General features: G+C 43.9%; 1 protein-coding gene across 8 annotated transcripts in view; it reads left to right on the top strand.

The window, feature by feature from the left end:
* The window catches only part of LOC117516344 (muscleblind-like protein 2a), a 200057-nt gene that overhangs the window by 37280 nt on the left and 143026 nt on the right, over positions 1–19751 (top strand). For all 8 annotated transcript variants that reach the window (XM_034177312.1, XM_034177319.1, XM_034177333.1 and 5 more), the window contains one exon: positions 16850–17709. In XM_034177312.1, the coding sequence (XP_034033203.1) occupies positions 17536–17709 (174 nt within the window). In that variant the 5' untranslated portion in view covers positions 16850–17535. The remainder of the gene's footprint in view (positions 1–16849; positions 17710–19751) is intronic.

Below are 19751 nucleotides of genomic sequence, written 5' to 3'. Positions count from 1 at the left end.
CAAAACCGGAATCCCACAGAGGTCCCCAGGTACACATTGAGCAAACGGCGCCCCCCAGAGGACCGTACCATCAAACCCCAGGAGGCACCCTCCCCACAACCCAGGAACCCCAGACCCGGCCACACTTGGCTAGTCGGCCCCACAAGCCAATTCCCCCCCCAGAGGACCGTCCCATCAACCCTGGAGGTGGAACCTGGAAGGAAACAAAAAACACAAAATTCCAACCCCCGGAGGACTACATTAAACAACCCCGGGGGCAATAAAACAACCGATAAACTCTGTTACCTTCCCCAGCACCCCGAAAGACCCCAGGTCCCTCCCAGAGCCTTTCGGCGGCTCAGTTTTGGCGAACGGCACAAAACATCAAGCCGGGGAAGGGAACAGGAAAAACTAACCCGGCCCCAACCCCAAGGCGCAGCGGAAACTGGAAATACGTCCGGTGCCCCATCCCGACCATACCCCAGCCTATCGGGAGGGGTGGAACTACCGAAATGGCGAACGGCAACAGATCGGCCCACCCCTCCGACTGAGGTATGTTCCCGCTGCACCACACCCCGGCAACACCAATGACGAACGGTACAAAGGCCCACCAAGGCTGGAGTGGAACCGGGCCCTAACCAAACCAGAAAAAAACGCCCCTAACCACCCCCCCCTAGGTGCAGAGGTCTTCTGAGAACGCTCAGCGTGACCAACCTGCACCACCCCACAACCCACAAGACGAACGGTCTTGGGGCGAGTGAGGTTGGGGTTAGGGAAGTAGGGAAATAAAAAACAACAAAACAAAACGACCCCAGACCCAAACAGAAAATACCTAAATACAAATAATGAAAACCAACGATCAACTGAGTCCAGACGGGCTTCGAACCGCCTGTCGTTCACTCCACCAGAAACGCCTCTGAATCCCCAAACAATTTATAACCCCTTTCAGAAAAAAACATCAGCCCAAACAATTTTTTTTTTGTGTGTGTATTATTTTGCCTGTCCCAGAACACCTGGAGATACGTCACCACTATTTTTCTTGACGCTTATATGACGGGGCAATATAGCGACTTCAGCCCGTCTGAGCTGCATGGACTCATCCGCAAGAGGAGCCAGAGGTCCCGTCGGAGGAGTCTCAGTGAGGCGAAGAAGAGGCAGCCCAGACCTGTGTCGGGGAAAGCCCAGAGACGAAAAAACCCGCTCTGATGGCCGCCCTCTCTCGCGTCCACGCTCCTTTATCCGTCATCCAGACGAATCACCAAAGATATTAGCTCGTCTTTTAATGGATCATTTAAACCATCCACAAACACTCCGCTTAATGCTGCGGCATTCCGACCGGACTGAGCAGAAAAAATTCGGAAATCCACAGAATAATCCGCCGCACTCCGCCTCCCCTGCCTGAGATTCAGCAACCGTTGGGCAATGGTATGAGCAAAAACCAGAGAACATTGCATCAAAAACGGAGCACAGGCTTCAACGTTTCCCGCATAAGGCTCCGGACGACAAATAATCAGTTCGGAAGCCGACTCTCTGCATGACGGAGTTATCTGCACCGGTATCGATGGTGCCGCAGCTGGAGCAGCAGGAAGCGGAACGGCTTGCGCTGCAAGCTCCGTAACGCGGGCATCTGTTTGTTTAATTTGGTTTGCGAGATGCTATAATTGCTCCCATATTTTCTCCAAGTGTTCTTGAACTCTTTCGGCAAATGGAACCGCCTCTGCCGCTGGGTCCATTTTGGAATGCCCGGGAACTACTGTTATGTGTCGACGCGGGTTGAGGAGCGGACCTGCGTCTGACGGAACCCAGCGCCAAAACAACCAGAAAGCAGTTCCAAAAACAAAACTATTTTATTTTTCCCCCTTCTGTGCAATACAAAGTGTACAAACGTAAACTGCGTCAGTCTGGTGGAGTGAAGGACGGCACGCTCTCCAGCGCCCAAAAGGATCGAAGCCCGGCGCTTCTGGACCCACGTTCACCACCAAACACCCCCAGGTGGACACGACAAACCGACTCTGCGAAGGATAGAAAAGGTGAGGTAAGTCAGCAGCTACAACTAATATCCTTCAAAGGCACACACTATCAGCAACACATTCAGGTCTGAATTTAAGCTTTATATAAATGAGCAGCTTCTCACAACAGGTGGAGGATCATCAGTCCACATGCCATGGCCGTGAGAAGCGAGCTGCACAATTCTCATCAATGTTCACATATACTGCATAACAAAATACCAAGTTACTGTTAACAATTATTCAGACAATCAAATCACCTCTGATGTGTGCTGACAGCATGTGTCCCTCACCCGTCCTCCTTCACAGGCACGATGTGTCAAACCCAGGCGCGGTCCTCAGCGTCTCACAAACGAACATCACAAGGTCGAGTTCCCGGCCATTCTGCTTGAATCACACATGGCTTAAATGCAGAACGCCATCTCATTATCTGCTTCAGCTGAAAGTCTTTAAGGTTGCACGTGAGCACCATCCACAGGTGCTGCACATCACGTTGATGAGGGTGAAGGACTCTTCTGCCAGCACCTTCTCCACAGACAATAAATCAGTTTGCATACCACCTGGAGAGCAAAGAAAAGAAAAGAACACCAAAATGTCCAGCCAAACCCTCCCAACACACAACATATGGATTTGAATGACGTGCGATTACACCAATGAACCCTCGTGCGCATGCGTGAGTTTTTTCACGCGTGTCGGTGATGTCATTTCCCTGTGGGCAGGCCTTGAGTGAGATGTGGTTCAGCCCTCTCGGCTGAATTCCTTTGTTTCACATGCTGCTCGAGACGGCGCGCATTGCTTTATCAAAATTTTTTCTGGACCTGTGAGGAATATCCGAGTGGACACTATTCGAGAAATTTAGCTGGTTTTCAGTGAAAAGTTTAACGGCTGATGAGAGATTATGGGGTGTTTCTGTCGCTGTAAGGACTTCCCACGGAGCAGGACATCGCGCAGCACTTCCAGGCGCCGTCGTCGGCCTGTTTCGACCTGAAAACATCCTAATTTAAGGCTTAATTCACCCAGGACGTCGTGAGAGAACAGAGAAGATTCAGAAGAGGCCGGCATGAGGACTTTATGCGAACATTCCACTGTTTAAGGACATTTTATAACGAAAGACGTGCGCGCACATTCGCCGAGTCGTTTCCCGTGACGACTCGGCGAATCTGTGTGTGCTGCGACAGGAAAAACACCTCCGTGTTGAAAACCATTTGTAAAATTCAGGCGGCTTTTGATGGCTTTCAACAAGTGAGTAACTGAGAAATTGTTTAACAGCTTGGGCATGTTCCAACTTGCCCGTTAAGGTTTCCAACGGAGGTGTTTTTCCTGTCGCGACCCCCCCGCGGTCGGGTCCGGCCCGACATGCGACTCTGCCCGCACGTTGTTTCATTACAAAATGTCCGTTAACAATGGAATGTCCGAATAAACTCCTCATGCCGACTTCTTCTGAAAGTTCTCTGTTCTCTGACGACTTCCTGGGTCAACAGAGCCTGAAATGTGGAAGTTTTCAACTTAAAACAGCGAGACGCCGCCGCCTGGAAGCGCAGATCGCCATCAGGTCCCGTGGGCCGTCCTTAAAGTGACACTACCAGACCAAAATCTCTCATCAGCCGTTAAAATTTTTACCGAAAACCAGCTGAATTTATCGAATGGTGTCCACTCAGTTGTGCCTTATAGTTTTTGAAAAAATTTTGATCAAACAAAGCAGCAGTCTCTGAGCCATTCCTAAACAATGAAAAAACGACGACAGGGTAGGCGACTCCTCACTCAAAGACTGCCCACAGGCGAATGACGTAACCGACAGGTGTGAAAAAACTCTTGCATGCCCACGAGGGTTCAAGCATGTCTGATGTAATCACACGTCATTCAAATCCATATGGTTTTTGAAAAAAATAATAAGGACAGATACTTCTCTAACAGACCTCGTATGTCTCTGCCTCTTTGTAATAATGCTGTGTATTCAGAAAAAAAAAAATCACATATGTGTCACTGATTTCACACCTGCTGTCTTCGTACATAGTGCCATGGCAAATTATTGTTCAGTTGTGTGGCGCTGCCATTTATACACAGTAAATGCCATTTCTCCACCAGACTCGCTGGCTCCATGTAGCTATTAGCATGGCGGTCCGCGGTACACACACCGATAACACAAACGGCTGGAAGGTGGTCCACGTCACGGCTCTCCTGTTAACAGCGATCATCGTCGTCATTTGCCATCCCATTCTGTCCGAATCTCCATGATCACAGTTGTGTCTTCCTCTGCAAGACTTGCCATTTCCCGTACATAGCAGCTTAGCTTAGCATGGCATGATGCAGCGGCATGTTTTGAAGACCATTCCCACTCTGTGCTCAGCTTCATTTCTGCAGCCTATCCGATTGGCACTTAAAAAAGATCCCATTTTCCTCCTCAAAATCTTATATTTGGGAAAGCTGTTCACCTAATAAACATTATGAGTGCTGTTACTGCATCCTTCCAAAACACACCTGTTCACCATTTTGACATATTTGCAATCAGATTCCACAAAAAACACCAATTTCGAGCTGCAAAAATTTCTGGTTTTGTCATTCATTTCAGTAAATGTGTCTGAGGGGGTGGTGCCTCACATGATGTCACCAAGTCCACCTTTCTCACAGATTCACTTTTTTGAGCATTTATCAAAAGCAGATGAAATCAAGCTAAATTTCCCATGTTTATGACTTAATTTCTCAGGGCATATGGCACAAAAAAAAAAAAAAAAACATTAATTTTTTTCATAAATCTTTATTTATAATTATTATTATTCATCATTATCATTATTTATTTATCAGCTTATTTGACATTTCATTTACCAGAGATATGCACTTTAAGCATGCTATCGCTCAACTAGTCGATAGAATTTGTTAATATGCCACTGTAACTTTTCTCATTAATGACACTATAAGAAATATAACATTCATAAAACAATAGCTGTATCTTCAGATTGTTTCTCATATTATATCACAGTTCTAGAGGTGTTCACAATAACAATTATACATGCTCTGAATATTACCATTGTATCAAAGGGTTAGGGCAGCACAGTGGTTTAGTGGTTAGTTGGTTGTCGTTCTTTAACTTTGTGCTGCAATTCATAAATGAAATGTTTAACGCAAGAAAAGAAGATAACGCTCTATTAGTTTCCCAGCAGTGAGCACCAAAACAAAGCAGTCTACAAGAATGAGTTAGATAAAACACCTTTGTTTACCAAAAAATATTTAAGGATTTAAATAGTAAATGGTATTTTAATAAGATAAATTCTATGTATTTTCTGTTCTGATGCTTCTAATAGCTATGTCACCTGTCGGAAACACACAAGTACTAATGAGTACTTTGTTTTCAGAAGTCTCTGCAGCTGTTTGCTGTGAATGCTGTATACTTTGAAACCAGTCACGGAAGTGCACAAAGTAATCCCGGTGGATCGTTGGATGGTCACTAACAGCCTAAATCTAAATTGTTATGATTTTGATGCGACATGTCCTGTAAGCTCTGGAGTCACTCTCTCTCATTGCGCATCTCATAATGCCCCCTCCACAGGTAAAAATGGTGAAATCCTGCATCAGAAGCATTTTTAACAACTTAAATCCCACGCAATGAAGCAAACTTGAAGCTTTTTCATTCAAACCACTGGCCTGGAGCAATTGCATGTGTACAGCATTATGGGATGTTGCGAAATTATGTATCAATCAATCAATTCAATCAATTTTATTTATATAGCGCCAAATCACAACAAACAGTTGCCCCAAGGCGCTTTATATTGTAAGGCAAGGCCATACAATAATTACGTAAAAACCCCAACGGTCAAAATGACCCCCTGTGAGCAAGCACGTGGCGACAGTGGGAAGGAAAAACTCCCTTTTAATAGGAAGAAACCTCCAGCAGAACCAGGCTCAGGGAGGGGCAGTCTTCTGCCTGGACTGGTTGGGGCTGAGGGAGAGAACCAGGAAAAAGACATGCTGTGGAGGGGAGCAGAGATCAATCACTAATGATTAAATGCAGAGTGGTGCATACAGAGCAAAAAGAGAAAGAAACATTCAGTGCATCATGGGAACCCCCCAGCAGTCTAAGTCTATAGCAGCATAACTAAGGGATGGTTCAGGGTCACCTGATCCAGCCCTAACTATAAGCTTTAGCAAAAAGGAAAGTTTTAAGCCTAATCTTAAAAGTAGAGAGGGTGTCTGTCTCCCTGATCTGAATTGGGAGCTGGTTCCAGAGGAGAGGAGCCTGAAAGCTGAAGGCTCTGCCTCCCATTCTACTCTTACAAACCCTAGGAACTACAAGTAAGCCTGCAGTCTGAGAGCGAAGCGCTCTATTGGGGTGATATGGTACTATGAGGTCCCTAAGATAAGATGGGACCTGATTATTCAAAACCTTATAAGTAAGAAGAAGAATTTTAAATTCTATTCTAGAATTAACAGGAAGCCAATGAAGAGAGGCCAATATGGGTGAGATATGCTCTCTCCTTCTAGTCCCCGTTAGTACTCTAGCTGCAGCATTTTTAATTAACTGAAGGCTTTTCAGGGAACTTTTAGGACAACCTGATAATAATGAATTACAATAGTCCAGCCTAGAGGAAATAAATGCATGAATTAGTTTTTCAGCATCACTCTGAGACAAGACCTTTCTAATTTTAGAGATATTGCGTAAATGCAAAAAAGCAGTCCTACATATTTGTTTAATATGCGCTTTGAATGACATATCCTGATCAAAAATGACTCCAAGATTTCTCACAGTATTACTAGAGGTCAGGGTAATGCCATCCAGAGTAAGGATCTGGTTAGACACCATGTTTCTAAGATTTGTGGGGCCAAGTACAATAACTTCAGTTTTATCTGAGTTTAAAAGCAGGAAATTAGAGGTCATCCATGTCTTTATGTCTGTAAGACAATCCTGCAGTTTAGCTAATTGGTGTGTGTCCTCTGGCTTCATGGATAGATAAAGCTGGGTATCATCTGTGTTATGTGTCGGACGCAGCCCGGAGAACCGACCAGCGTTTGAAGGACCCAGTATAAAATAAGCAGAGCACGGTACAAAGGATAACAGAGTTTAATGAACATAACAGTGCTGTGAAAAAATATAAAAGTGCGCGGTCTGGCGTGGTGGTTTTGCGGTGCGCTCCCAGCAGCGCCAACGGTCCAGAGCCAGAACCAATTCGGACCCAAGGACCCCGCCGACACCCCCCAGGTGGCCGCGACAAACCGAGTCTGTGAAAGAAGGAATCATTATGTGAGTCCACACTCAACACACAGAGAGAACGCTCAAAGGTGCACAAACAGCAAACACTTCCTTCCTAATTACTGCCACCTTAAAAGCCTGTGGTACATAGCCAACTAATAAAGATAGATTGATCATATTTAAGATCGAAGCATTAAATAATGGTAGGGCTTCCTTGAGCAGCCTGGTAGGAATGGGGTCTAATAGACATGTTGATGGTTTGGATGAAGTAACTAATGAAAATAACTCAGACAGAACAATCGGAGAGAAAGAGTCTAACCAAATACCGGCATAACTGAAAGCAGCCAAAGATAACGATACATCTTTGGGATGGTTATGAGTAATTTTTTCTCTAATAGTTAAAATTTTATTAGCAAAGAAAGTCATGAAGTCATTACTAGTTAAAGGAATACTCGGCTCAATAGAGCTCTGACTCTTTGTCAGCCTGGCTACAGTGCTGAAAAGAAACCTGGGGTTGTTCTTATTTTCTTCAATTAGTGATGAGTAGTAAGATGTCCTAGCTTTACGGAGGGCTTTTTTTATAGAGCAACAGACTCTTTTTCCAGGCTAAGTGAAGATCTTCTAAATTAGTGAGACGCCATTTCCTCTCCAACTTACGGGTTATCTGCTTTAAGCTGCGAGTTTGTGAGTTATACCACGGAGTCAGGCACTTCTGATTTAAAGCTCTCTTTTTCAGAGGAGCTACAGCATCCAAAGTTGTCTTCAATGAGGATGTAAAACTATTGACGAGGTACTCTATCTCACTTACAGAGTTTAGGTAGCTACTCTGCACTGTGTTGGTATATGGCATTAGAGAACATAAAGAAGGAATCATATCCTTAAACCTAGTTACAGCGCTTTCTGAAAGACTTCTAGTGTAATGAAACTTATTCCCCACTGCTGGGTAGTCCATCAGAGTAAATGTAAATGTTATTAAGAAATGATCAGACAGAAGGGAGTTTTCAGGGAATACTGTTAAGTCTTCAGTTTCCATACCATAAGTCAGAACAAGATCTAAGATATGATTAAAGTGGAGGGTGGACTCATTTACATTTTGAGCAAAGCCAGTTGAGTCTAATAATAGATTAAATGCAGTGTTGAGGCTGTCATTCTCAGCATCTGTGTGGATGTTAAAATCGCCCACTATAATTATCTTATCTGAGCTAAGCACTAAGTCAGACAAAAGGTCTGAAAATTCACAGAGAAACTCACAGTAACGACCAGGTGGACGATAGATAATAACAAATAAAACTGGTTTTTGGGACTTCCAATTTGGATGGACAAGACTAAGATAAAAGCTTTCAAATGAATTAAAGCTCTGTCTGGGTTGTTGATTAATTAATAAGCTGGAATGGAAGATTGCTGCTAATCCTCCGCCTCGACCCGTGCTACGAGCATTCTGGCAGTTAGTGTGACTCGGGGGAGTTGACTCATTTAAACTAACATATTCATCCTGCTGTAACCAGGTTTCTGTAAGGCAGAATAAATCAATATGTTGATCAATTATTATATCATTTACTAACAGGGACTTAGAAGAGAGAGGCCTAATGTTTAATAGACCACATTTAACTGTTTTAGTCTGTGGTGCAGTTGAAGGTGCTATATTATTTTTTCTTTTTGAATTTTTATGCTTAAATAGCTTTTTGCTGGTTATTGGTGGTCTGGGAGCAGGCACCGTCTCTATGGGGATGGGGTAATGAGGGGATGGCAGGGGAAGAGAAGCTGCAGAGAGGTGTGTAAGACTACAACTCTGCTTCCTGGTCCCAACCCTGGATAGTCACGGTTTGGAGGATTTAAGAAAATTGGACAGATTTCTTGAAATGAGAGCTGCTCCATCCAAAGTGGGATGGATGCCGTCTCTCCTAACAAGACCAGGTTTTCCCCAGAAGCTTTGCCAATTATCTATGAAGCCCACCTCATTTTTTGGACACCACTCAGACAGCCAGCAATTCAAGGAGAACATGCGGCTAAACATGTCACTCCCGGTCCGATTGGGGAGGGGCCCAGAGAAAACTACAGAGTCTGACATTGTTTTTGTAAAGTTACACACCGATTCAATGCTAATTTTAGTGACCTCCGATTGGCGTAACCGGGTGTCATTACTGCCGACATGAATTACAATCTTACCAAATTTACGCTTAGCCTTAGCCAGCAGTTTCAAATTTCCTTCAATGTCGCCTGCTCTGGCCCCCGGAAGACAATTGACTATGGTTGCTGGTGTCACTAACTTCACATTTCTCAAAACAGAGTCGCCAATAACCAGAGTTTGATCCTCGGTGGGTGTGTCGTTGAGTGGGGAAAAACGGTTAGAAATGTGAACGGGTTGGCGGTGTTCACGGGGCTTCTGTTTAGAATTACGCTTCCTCCTCACAGTCACCCAGTCGGCCTGCTTTCCCGGCTGCTCGTGATCTGCCAGAGGGAAACTAACGGCGGCTAAGCTACCTTGGTAGGGGCCTGGCTAGCTGTAGAATTTTCCACGGTGCGGAGCCGAGTCTCCAATTCGCCCAGCCTGGCCTCCAAAGCTACGAATAAGCTACACTTATTACAAGTACCATTACTGCTAAAGGAGGCCGAGGAATAGCTAAACATTTCACACCCAGAGCAGAAAAGTGCGGGAGAAACAGGAGAAGCCTCCATGCTAAATTGGCTAAGAGCTAGTAGCTGCGCTAAGCTAGCGGATTCCTAAAAACACACAAAGTGCACGTGAAGATTACACTGTGAAACAAATCCTTATCTAGGTAACTAGATCAATCTAACTGCACAGATTAAACAGCTAACAGATACAGCAAAACACCGCTGTGCTCCGGAACAGGAACTGATACAATACCGCAGTGAGAGCCAACCACCAGTAGAGGCCTGTATGACCCAACTTCAGATTTCTTTGGATTTTTGAGACACTTTGGGCCACAATACTTTGTTTCACTCGTAAGTGTTAGGATGCAGCCATAGCTGCAGTGATCAATAATCTTTGTGTTTAGGACTCCCACTTTCCAACTGGCCCTGGTTTCAGGTGAAATCCAGCTGCTTTGAACATGTAAGCATGTTTTGTTCAAGGCATTCATTAGGAAAGTGTAAAGACTTTTCTAACCACCAGTTGAGAATGACTGGGAAAACTGGGGAGGACCAGTAAATTGAGAAGCTATTGGCCCCTGGACCATTGAGGAAAAACTCTTTATGTCCAACCTATATTAATTTTTGAAATATCTTATCAGAGCCAAAACTGTTCCTTAAATTGATTTAATATTTGTACTTGGAAGAAAGTATTCAATTCAAAACAAATACATAACATGCTAATGAAAAAAAAACATCAAATGTTTGCAATTGGACCATGAATTGCTTGGTGGTGAATTGTTTATAATAATAAAAAAAATGCTCATTTTCTGTCAGTTGACTATTTATTTTGCTGAATAATTGGCTTAGCTTTTGTTCTCTTTCAAGTTTGTGTATTTCAGCCACCAAAATAATGAAAAACTGATTTTTGGCAAGCTAGCCATCACATCACCTTCGGCATGGCAAATAAATAATCTGCACATTTTGGGAATAACCATGCAAATGTTTTCCTGCCTGCAGTGTATTGTATCATCATGACTCTCCTTTTAATCCTCAACTCACACTATTGTTATGAATACCTTCTATCCATCCATCCATTTTCTTCCGCTTTATCCGGAGTCGGGTTGCGGGGGCAGCAGCTCAAGCAAAGCCGCCCAGACCTCCCAATCCACACACACCTCTCCCAGCTCCTCCAGGGGAACCTCAAGGCGTTCCCAAGCCAGCCGAGAGATGCTTTCCCTCCAGCGTGTCCTGGGTCTTCCCCGGGGCCTCCTCCCAATGGGACGTGCCCGGAACACCTCTCCAGCGAGGCGTCCAGGGGGCATCCGGGAAAAGATGCCCGAGCCACTTCAACTGACTCCTTTCGATATGGAGGAGCAGCGGCTCGACTCCGAGCTCCTCCCAAGTGACCGAGTGCTTAGGCAGCTGGCAGGTACCGGCAGGCCAAGCGTGCCGCAGCCCGTGCGGTCGCAGTGGCAAAAACTCTGGCTGGGAGGAGTTCGGGGAGGCCATGGAGGAGGACTATCGGTCGGCCTTGAAGAGATTCTGGCAAACCGTCCGGTGCCTCAGGAGGCGGAAGCAGCTCTCCACCAGCACTATTTACGGTGCGGGTGGGGAGCTGTTGACCCTGACTGGGGTTGTTGTTGGGCAGTGGAAGGAATACTTCAAGGATCTCCTCAATCCCATCATCACGTCTTCCGAAGAGGAAGCAGAGACTGGGGACTCAGAGGCGGACTCATCCATTACCCAGGCCGAAGTCACCGAGGTGGTTAGAAAGCTCCTTGGTGGCAATGCTCCTGGGGTGGATGAAATCCGTCCTGAGTACCTTAAATGTCTGGATGTTGTGGGACTGTCTTGGCTGACACGCCTCTGCAACATCGCGTGGCGATCAGGGACAGTGCCTCTGGATTGGCAGACCGGGGTGGTGGGCCCTCTGTTTAAGAAGGGGGACCGGAGAGTGTGTTCCAACTATAGGGTGATCACACTTGCAGCCGAGTGTGAAGTGTCTGGGATAAGAATCAGCATCTCTAAATCCGAGGCCATGGTTCTCGACCGGAAAAAGGTGCTTTGCCCTCTTCAGGATGGTGGAGTGTCCTTGCCTCAAGTGGAGGAGTTTAAGTATCTCGGGGTCTTGTTCATGAGTGATGGATGGATGGGGCGTGAGATCGATAGACGGATCGTTGCAGCATCTGCAGTGATGTGGTCGCTGTATCGGACCGTCGTGGTGAAGATAGAGCTGAGTAGGGGGGCAAAGCTCTCAGTTTACCAATCGATCTACGTTCCGATCCTCACCTATGGTCATGAGATTTGGCTCATGACCGAAAGAATGAGATCACGAGTACAAGCGGCCGAGATGAGTTTCCGCCGCAGGGTGGCTGGGGGCTCCCTTAGAGATAGGGTGAGGAGCTCGGTCACTCGGGAGGATCTCGGAGTTATGAATACCTGTCATAACAAAATTGTTTTGTGTTGTCTGTTGAGTCCCCTGTGAGAGTTTTGAAATGACCTGCACCACCACCTCGGAAGAACACAGCCCTTCTGCTCCAATTTATAACCCATTTCAGTGCTGTAAGCCTCTAGTATTCCCCAGACAAAATTAAGTAACTTGTTTTTTTGTTTGTTTTTGTTTTTTACCAGTTAGAGTTACTTAGCCAATCATTCGAGGCCACAGTTTCACAGAAATGGCGCCATTGTCCCCCAAACACTTTTTGACAAAGTAGGTTAGCTTGATAACAGACTTCTTATGGCTTCTAAAAATAAGAAGGGATTAATTGTTAAAGGTCAGATCTGACATGATTCTTACCTGACTGTCTCCTCTGTAGCAGTTGGCTCGTTCCCCGGGGAGATGGTGTAAAATTAAGTCCTTCCTTGGAGAGTGCAGCCTGGGCTTCAGTATGATTTACCAAGGAAGTTTCTCATCTCATTTCACATAATCAGCACGAAAGTGGGACAATATGATTGCTTCGACAATGGTCTGCATTGGAAGACTTTGTTCTGCCAGCTGTCTAAAGCCTTACTCTCAACATGCTGCTGTGAGCAGTCTACGAAAGGAAAAACTGGCTAAACCATGGTCTGTGGTCATTGCCGTAGAAGGCCGCAGACTGCCCACGGAGGTTTTTTGACATGCACATGCAAATTGTACGGGTTCTGCGAAAAATACAAAATGCATACAGCACATATGGGGCCCGTACTGTCGTCATATGCTAAGGCTTTATGTCCATCTGTCCGTCTGTCTGTCTGTCTGTCTGTCTGTCTGTGCTCAGCATAAATCCAGTCCTGTTACTGCCAAAATTATTGAGTTATTTTTTTGTTTTGTTTTTTTCTTCATGACGACTGCAGCACTACACTGGAATGTTTTTGATGAATGAATGGAACCTTGCATTTTTGTAGCGTTCTGCAGTTTACCAGAGAACACTGAAAAGTCTACTGTTTTTCCGGCTTTCCTCAATGTGCGCACAGTGTGTACAGGATTACATTGAAAATGTTCTGTATTAAATATTGTCTTATTGTTCAGATTGTCACATCTGGGACACGTTTAAGGGACTTTGTCCACTTTTCTTTGGGCAAGTTACAGACATTGGTGGCACTGTTAAGGCCCCCTGACACTTGCATGACTTTGATTCATACACCTGTATGCAGTGTGTCGTACTGGTGAGTAAACTTGCTGTGAACCGGTGTAGATTGAATGTGAGATGTGCGCCGCCATGTGCAAGTGCACGAAGAGAATTTTGAATTGTTTAAAAAATCTCTCACGCATCAAAATCCTGCAACAAACTTGAAATGGCTGTGAATGTTGCGTGATCTACCTGCCAACACTACGTGTTGATGCTTGATGGTGCATGAGATGGCACGTGCAGCTCATCAAGTTAAGTAAAGAAGAAGTGAACAATGCGAGTGATCGCATCAGAGCGCAGCTCATCTGATCAATTAGAATGAGATGTTAAATCTATCACATACTTTTACAGCTGCACACAAGATTGTGTGCAGCTGTAAAAGTGCTTTCCTTCTTGAAGCAAAGAACATGCAACTGTTTTACCAAGCCATTACAAAATAAACATGACAAATAATTACCTTTTTAGATGGCTCCAAATGCTTTCTCCACCTCTTCAGCACGTGCGAGGAACACTGCTGCTGGAGCGGTCCGCTGTGATTCCGGAAGCGATTAGTGCTGTTTTCAACAGCCAACTCGAAGAGAATTATTTTATATACGCAGCATTCAGCGCACAACGCGTGGCAGCCAGTGGAACAAAGCACGGCGTCCAGCTGGGAAGACAGTGGGTGGGATCGTCACGACGATGTGCGTACAAGTCTGTGGATCAAAGTCGTGCAAGTGTCAGGGCACCTTTACCCATAGATTCAGTCATGTCTGTGTTTTTCACTGAGGATACATGCCTGCATCAAAAGGCACTGCACCCCACGGCGTTCTACATGATGAACCTGCGGAGTACTCAGTGTGTATGTGCCAAACAATGTAACAACGGTCTGTTGGACAGGCTGAATAGGATTATTTACAAATGCAAATCAATTTACAATTTACACTGCTGCCTGGTTTATCTGCAGACAGAATTTGTCAAATGTTTCTTCTTCCCCCAATAGTAGCATAAATAGTTTGACTACAAGTCTTACCTTCATTAACACCAAGTGGATGTTGTCAGAGGCTGTTTTTCAATATTGACCTCATAGATTTACAGACTCTCTTGGTTTTATTCCGGTTGCATTGGAATACTGAGTTACATCTGGCATTTGTTCCTGATCTGTGTGATTTTATATGTTTTAAACAGTAAAGAAGTCTTTTAACCACGACTGTAGGTTTTTACAACACTTCTCCGTCTCTTTCCTTGAGTTTACTTACACCACCCCCTTTGCCCTCCCCCAGTTAAGAGAAAAATGTTTCCAGATGTGTCAAGAAATGAGCTCCCTGCGCAGTAGCTTAGTAGTGGATTTTGTACATTCAAGCTAAAGGTCACTTCCTCAGATTTGTTGCCCCACCAATTTGTTATCCCCGACATCCAAGACAAAGCAAGGTGCACATACATGCAGTTTCTGGCTGCTATCATTGGGGTGATATCATGTATGTACAGCAGGAAACCACTGGATATGTCAGGGCACAGGGCAGCGTCATAATCATGTCTGGTACTGGTGTACACTACTGTCCTGGTTCCTTTCTGGCTGCTGGGCTGGATGGCTGCCCAAAATAGTGCTGGTCTGTGCGCTTTTCTACTGGCTACAACAGCCCTCCATGCATGGCTGTACAGTGTGGGTTGGACCCTGAATATTTTTTTCTGTATCTAATCCATCTCGGTGCTCTTGTCCACTGTCTCATAGGCTCTTGCTATTCATTCCTTTGTGTGCAATATGATAGAGAACCAGAGGGCTTGTGGTGACCCGAACAGTCGCATGCAGTTACGATTAGAGAATTTAAATACAAGTGGTTCCTGAATATCCTCACAACTGCTGTTTCTCTGTAAATTAAGGTTCTCATTCATTTAGAGAGATATCTACAAGTTTACTGTGTAGCAACTGGAAGTCTTATTGGTCTTCAAGTAGGGATGCCTCGATCTAAACTAAGTGGTCAATATCAGGCCCAATCAAGGCATTTTTTGATTGATGATACCAGATAAATTAAACATGTCACACAAGTCAGTCTCACTTCACTTCATAAGTGTGGAATGAACATGCAGCGCTCTCTGCTGCTTCAGTAACAGCTCGTTGTTGCACAATTTAAAAACATATTTACACTCCCCTTCCCTTCCGTTCAAGGCTATTTTAGTGAAACAAATTATCACCAGTGCATGTTCTATTTTGTTCTGCTTCATAAGTGCAGTGTCAGTCAGCGCTCTCTCAGTGCTACACTGATGCACATTTTAAAAGCATATTTTGCTCTCCTTCACTTCAAATGTGCACCAGGTCCATTTCTCATGGATGGTGCATGTGATACGCTCCTTTCCAGCCAATCAGGTAGATTTTCCACATAAATAAACAAGTTTTTCTTGCCATCCTGTCTATTTTCCTCCTTCTGATAGGTACTGTACAGGCCCATATCCAGAGGGGTGTGGAGATGTAAGCCCCCCAGAGCAAATGTCTACTTTTGAAGACAAAAAAAAAGAACAAAAACAAAGAAATCATTTTTGCATATGACGATGGTGATGATACATTTGCCTACTAAAATGTTCAATGAATATTAGTCTGAGTGTTGTAGTTTTACTACTGCAATACTTTACTAAGTGGACTCGATGGGCTGTATAAAATGGTTTTATTTTGTAAACATAAATAACATGAAAGAGCAGCTTGGATTGAAGATGTTTTTTCCAGTCCTCAGTGTGTATCTGAGCTCTCCCATTATGTAGCATATACGAGTACATAGGATAAAGGTGAATTTGCTTGCAGTATGCTCTGTGCAAATACAAGTATTAGATCAGAACTTGGTATTGGCAGATATTCAACATTAAAGTATCATGATGTTTCAAAGCTCAAACAAGTGAGCTTTTTTCAGTCCTAAAAAGTAAGATGGTGTGGTTTTCCAATATATACCCTTAAAGGGAAACTGTTTCTATTGAAAAATAAACAAAGTCACTATGTTCAACAAAAGCGATCAGAGTCTGACATATAGTCTTTGTCAGGGAGGACACACCCAATGATTGTCTTGAGACAAGTACACTTTAACGGCTCTCAACCATTATAATGATCTCTTTTGTTGAACAGGTTGAGCGTGTTTGTTTTATAACAGCAACTACCTCCTCCTGCAGGTATATTGGGGATACCACACATTATCATTGTGGATACACAATGATAATGATACCACACATTGGGGATACACTTGGATGAGTGGTGAAAACTTTTGAAGGCCTACAAGAAGTCCAGCTACCGTAAAGTGAACTTATTGTTACCTTTTTTCTGGTTCATGAGCCCTGTTAAATCATCATCTTGGGTCATATTGTCATGCATAAAAAACCCCACTGTTAACGCATGTTGAAACCTGAGAGAGAAAAAAAAAATTTTGCCCATCATATTTAGCAGGCCGTTTTCTCATACTGAAAATAGTCTCACTGTATTTGCTTATCTATTGCTTTCCATCTCTATCTTTTCCTAACTACAGATAACTGAAAGAAAGTGCCTTTGTGATACAACCTACCTACTTGAAGATCCCTGGGTGTTCCTGTAGAGATTCAGACTTATCCCTCTGCACTGGGGACAGGTCATGTACAAGACCCAAACATCGCCAACCCTCTTCTTTTAATGTGCTCTGTGTGAAGAAACTCACAGAGGTGGAACTGCTGTACTGCTGCCCAAAGTGCCAAAGCTCAGAAAGAGGAGGTACTGAGGACATGAGACAATAAACAGCCATTGATTTTATGTTGTCCTGAACTGTGCCATCACACGTCAAAATAGCATCACTTTTTGTTCCCCATCATCCAAACCTGGGCTGACAGCGTCATTCACAGAAAGGACATTTTGGGGACATTGGTATCTTATCTGAGGTCTCCAGCTGGAAGTAACTGACTGATGACCACATAACTATAGCTGACCAGTCCCATGTTCCGTTCACAGACACTTTACCAGTCCATTACTGCTGGCCTCCCGTATCCAAGGACAAACCACATCCACTGACCAGAAGAAAAAAAACAAAAAACATTTTTTGCTACATGCCCTACCAGTCGTAGGTGTGGTGTGTTTTTATACATTTTATTTATTCACATTTTTTTGTTGGAACAAATAGAGGCTTGCCTCCTCCTTAAACCAGTGGCTCCCCTCTTCGCCAGCTCCACAGCCACTGCTGCTGACATGGCTCTAAATATTGCCTCAATACGGGACACAAAGTGGCTAACCCTGGAGGTGTGCCGGCAGTTTCAGAGAGGGACTTGCTCACGCAGCGATGAGGAATGCAAATTTGCCCACCCGCCCAAAAGCTGCCAGGTGGAGAATGGGAGAGTGATCGCTTGTTTTGACTCTTTAAAGGTGAGCACTGCTTAATGCTGGATGTAACCGCTGGACCTTTAGAGGACTATGGGCCTGATTTGCTAAGGGTTTGCATGTGTAAAAATGTGTGCAAACTGCCCCCCAAAAAACATGCATACTGAGGATTATAGCTTTTCTATATGCACAAAATAGCACGTATTGTCCATTTAGCACCTGTGCATTTATGTACATACAGTTTGGGGTGTGTCTGCCCTAGTGCACAATAGTGTGGGTGTTGAAAATGTAAATAGCTGAGGTTTGCAGGTGCAACATGATTTATCAAAGCTTAAAGCAATTTCAGGGGGTTGAAATTTGCATCTGTAATTTTGCATGTTTGAAAATTTGATGCTAACTGAGCCTGTGCTGTGTGAGCAACGCAGACATGCATAAATCTGATTCAGAGTCATTTCCTTTGCTCTGTTTTGGTGTGCATTTCTTATTTAAGTTCATTAATCTTCTTTAACAGAAAACAAAAACCATATTCACCAACCCAAAGCAAAAAAGTTTGGAAAGCCCATACAATTTAGCACTCATTACATTAGCAAAATCAGGCCCCAAGAGACAAAGAACACTTGGGGCCTGATTTTGCTAATGTAATGAGTGCTAAATTGTATGGGCTTTCCAAACTTTTTTGCTTTGGGTGCTTAGTGCACAAGTGTTCTTTGTCTCTTGTGCACTAAATTAGGACATATTCTCTCTCCTTGTTTTTTGAATTCCTGCTACTGAGAGACTTAGAATTTAATTTTTCATCTATAATATGGGCTATCTAAATGATACTAAGTAAATATTAATAACTGGCTTACATGTCAGCAAAGGGACAATAGCATCTAATGCTAAATGTTACTGCTTTTTGGTTTGTAATAGTTGGAGGGTGTAGATCGCTTGCTGTGCTGTAGTTAGTAGACCAGCCTGACCTATAAAGCTAAAGACCATAGAGGTCTGTTGTCATGTTCACTGTCACCACAGGTGTGTGTGTGCGTGTGTGTGTGTGTGTGTGCGTGCGTGCGTGTGTGTGTGTGTGTGTGTGTGTGTGTGAGAGAGAGAGAGACTTTTTATACAGTAAGTTCTTCTAATGTTACATGCCTTGTCCATCATCTATACTTGTGAGCCAACACCGCATTGCCTTAAGTCATTCTGGGGCTTCTATTCCTGGGTACATGTCAGCTGCCACCAACAGTCAGAGCTTGTATATTTATGCTGTCTTGGATATTTTTATTGCAGTTTTCTTTTTTTTAAGTTGTAAAATGCTGTAAATTAACTTTAACAGCCAGATGCTTTGGAAGTCTCCCCAAGTATAACAAGGTCACTTCACACAAGCCTCCACATGCTGCAGATAAGATGGCTGCATCCAAGAGCAAGCTATTATTTTTGCACTGTGTTCAAAACAGCTATGACAATGACAAATAACAAAATAAATTAGAGCAGAACACTGCAACTGTGACAACTTTGGCTTTTTATAATATGAGCTGCATTTTAAATATACAGTAGTGTTCAGAATAATAGTAGTGCTATGTGACTAAAAAGATTAATCCAGGTTATAATAATAATAGTAGTGTGGCATTCAGTCAGTGAGTTTGTCAATTTTGTGGAACAAACAGGTGTGAATCAGGTGTCCCCTATTTAAGGATGAAGCCAGCACCTGTTGAACATGCTTTTCTCTTTGAAAGCCTGAGAAAAATGGGACGTTCAAGACATTGTCCAGAACAGCGTAGTTTGATTAAAAAGTTGATTGGAGAGGAGAAAACATATACGCAGGTGCAAAAAATTATAGGCTGTTCATCTACAATGATCTCCAATGCTTTAAAATGGACAAAAAAAAAAAACCAGAGACGCGTTGAAGAAAACGGAAAACAACCATCAAAATGGATAGAAGAATAACCAGAATCGCAAAGACTCACCCATTGATCAGCTCCAGGATGTTCAAAGACAGTCTGGAGTTACCTGTAAGTGCTGTGACAGTTAGAAGACGCCTGTGTGAAGCTAATTTATTTGCAAGAATCCTGTGCAAAGTCCCTCTGTTAAATAAAAGACATGTGCAGAAG

Source organism: Thalassophryne amazonica, chromosome 1, assembly GCF_902500255.1.
Source record: "Thalassophryne amazonica chromosome 1, fThaAma1.1, whole genome shotgun sequence".
NCBI lineage: Eukaryota > Metazoa > Chordata > Actinopteri > Batrachoidiformes > Batrachoididae > Thalassophryne > Thalassophryne amazonica.
Note: the sequence above shows the minus strand (reverse complement) of the source record. Positions and strands in the feature narration are given on the sequence as shown.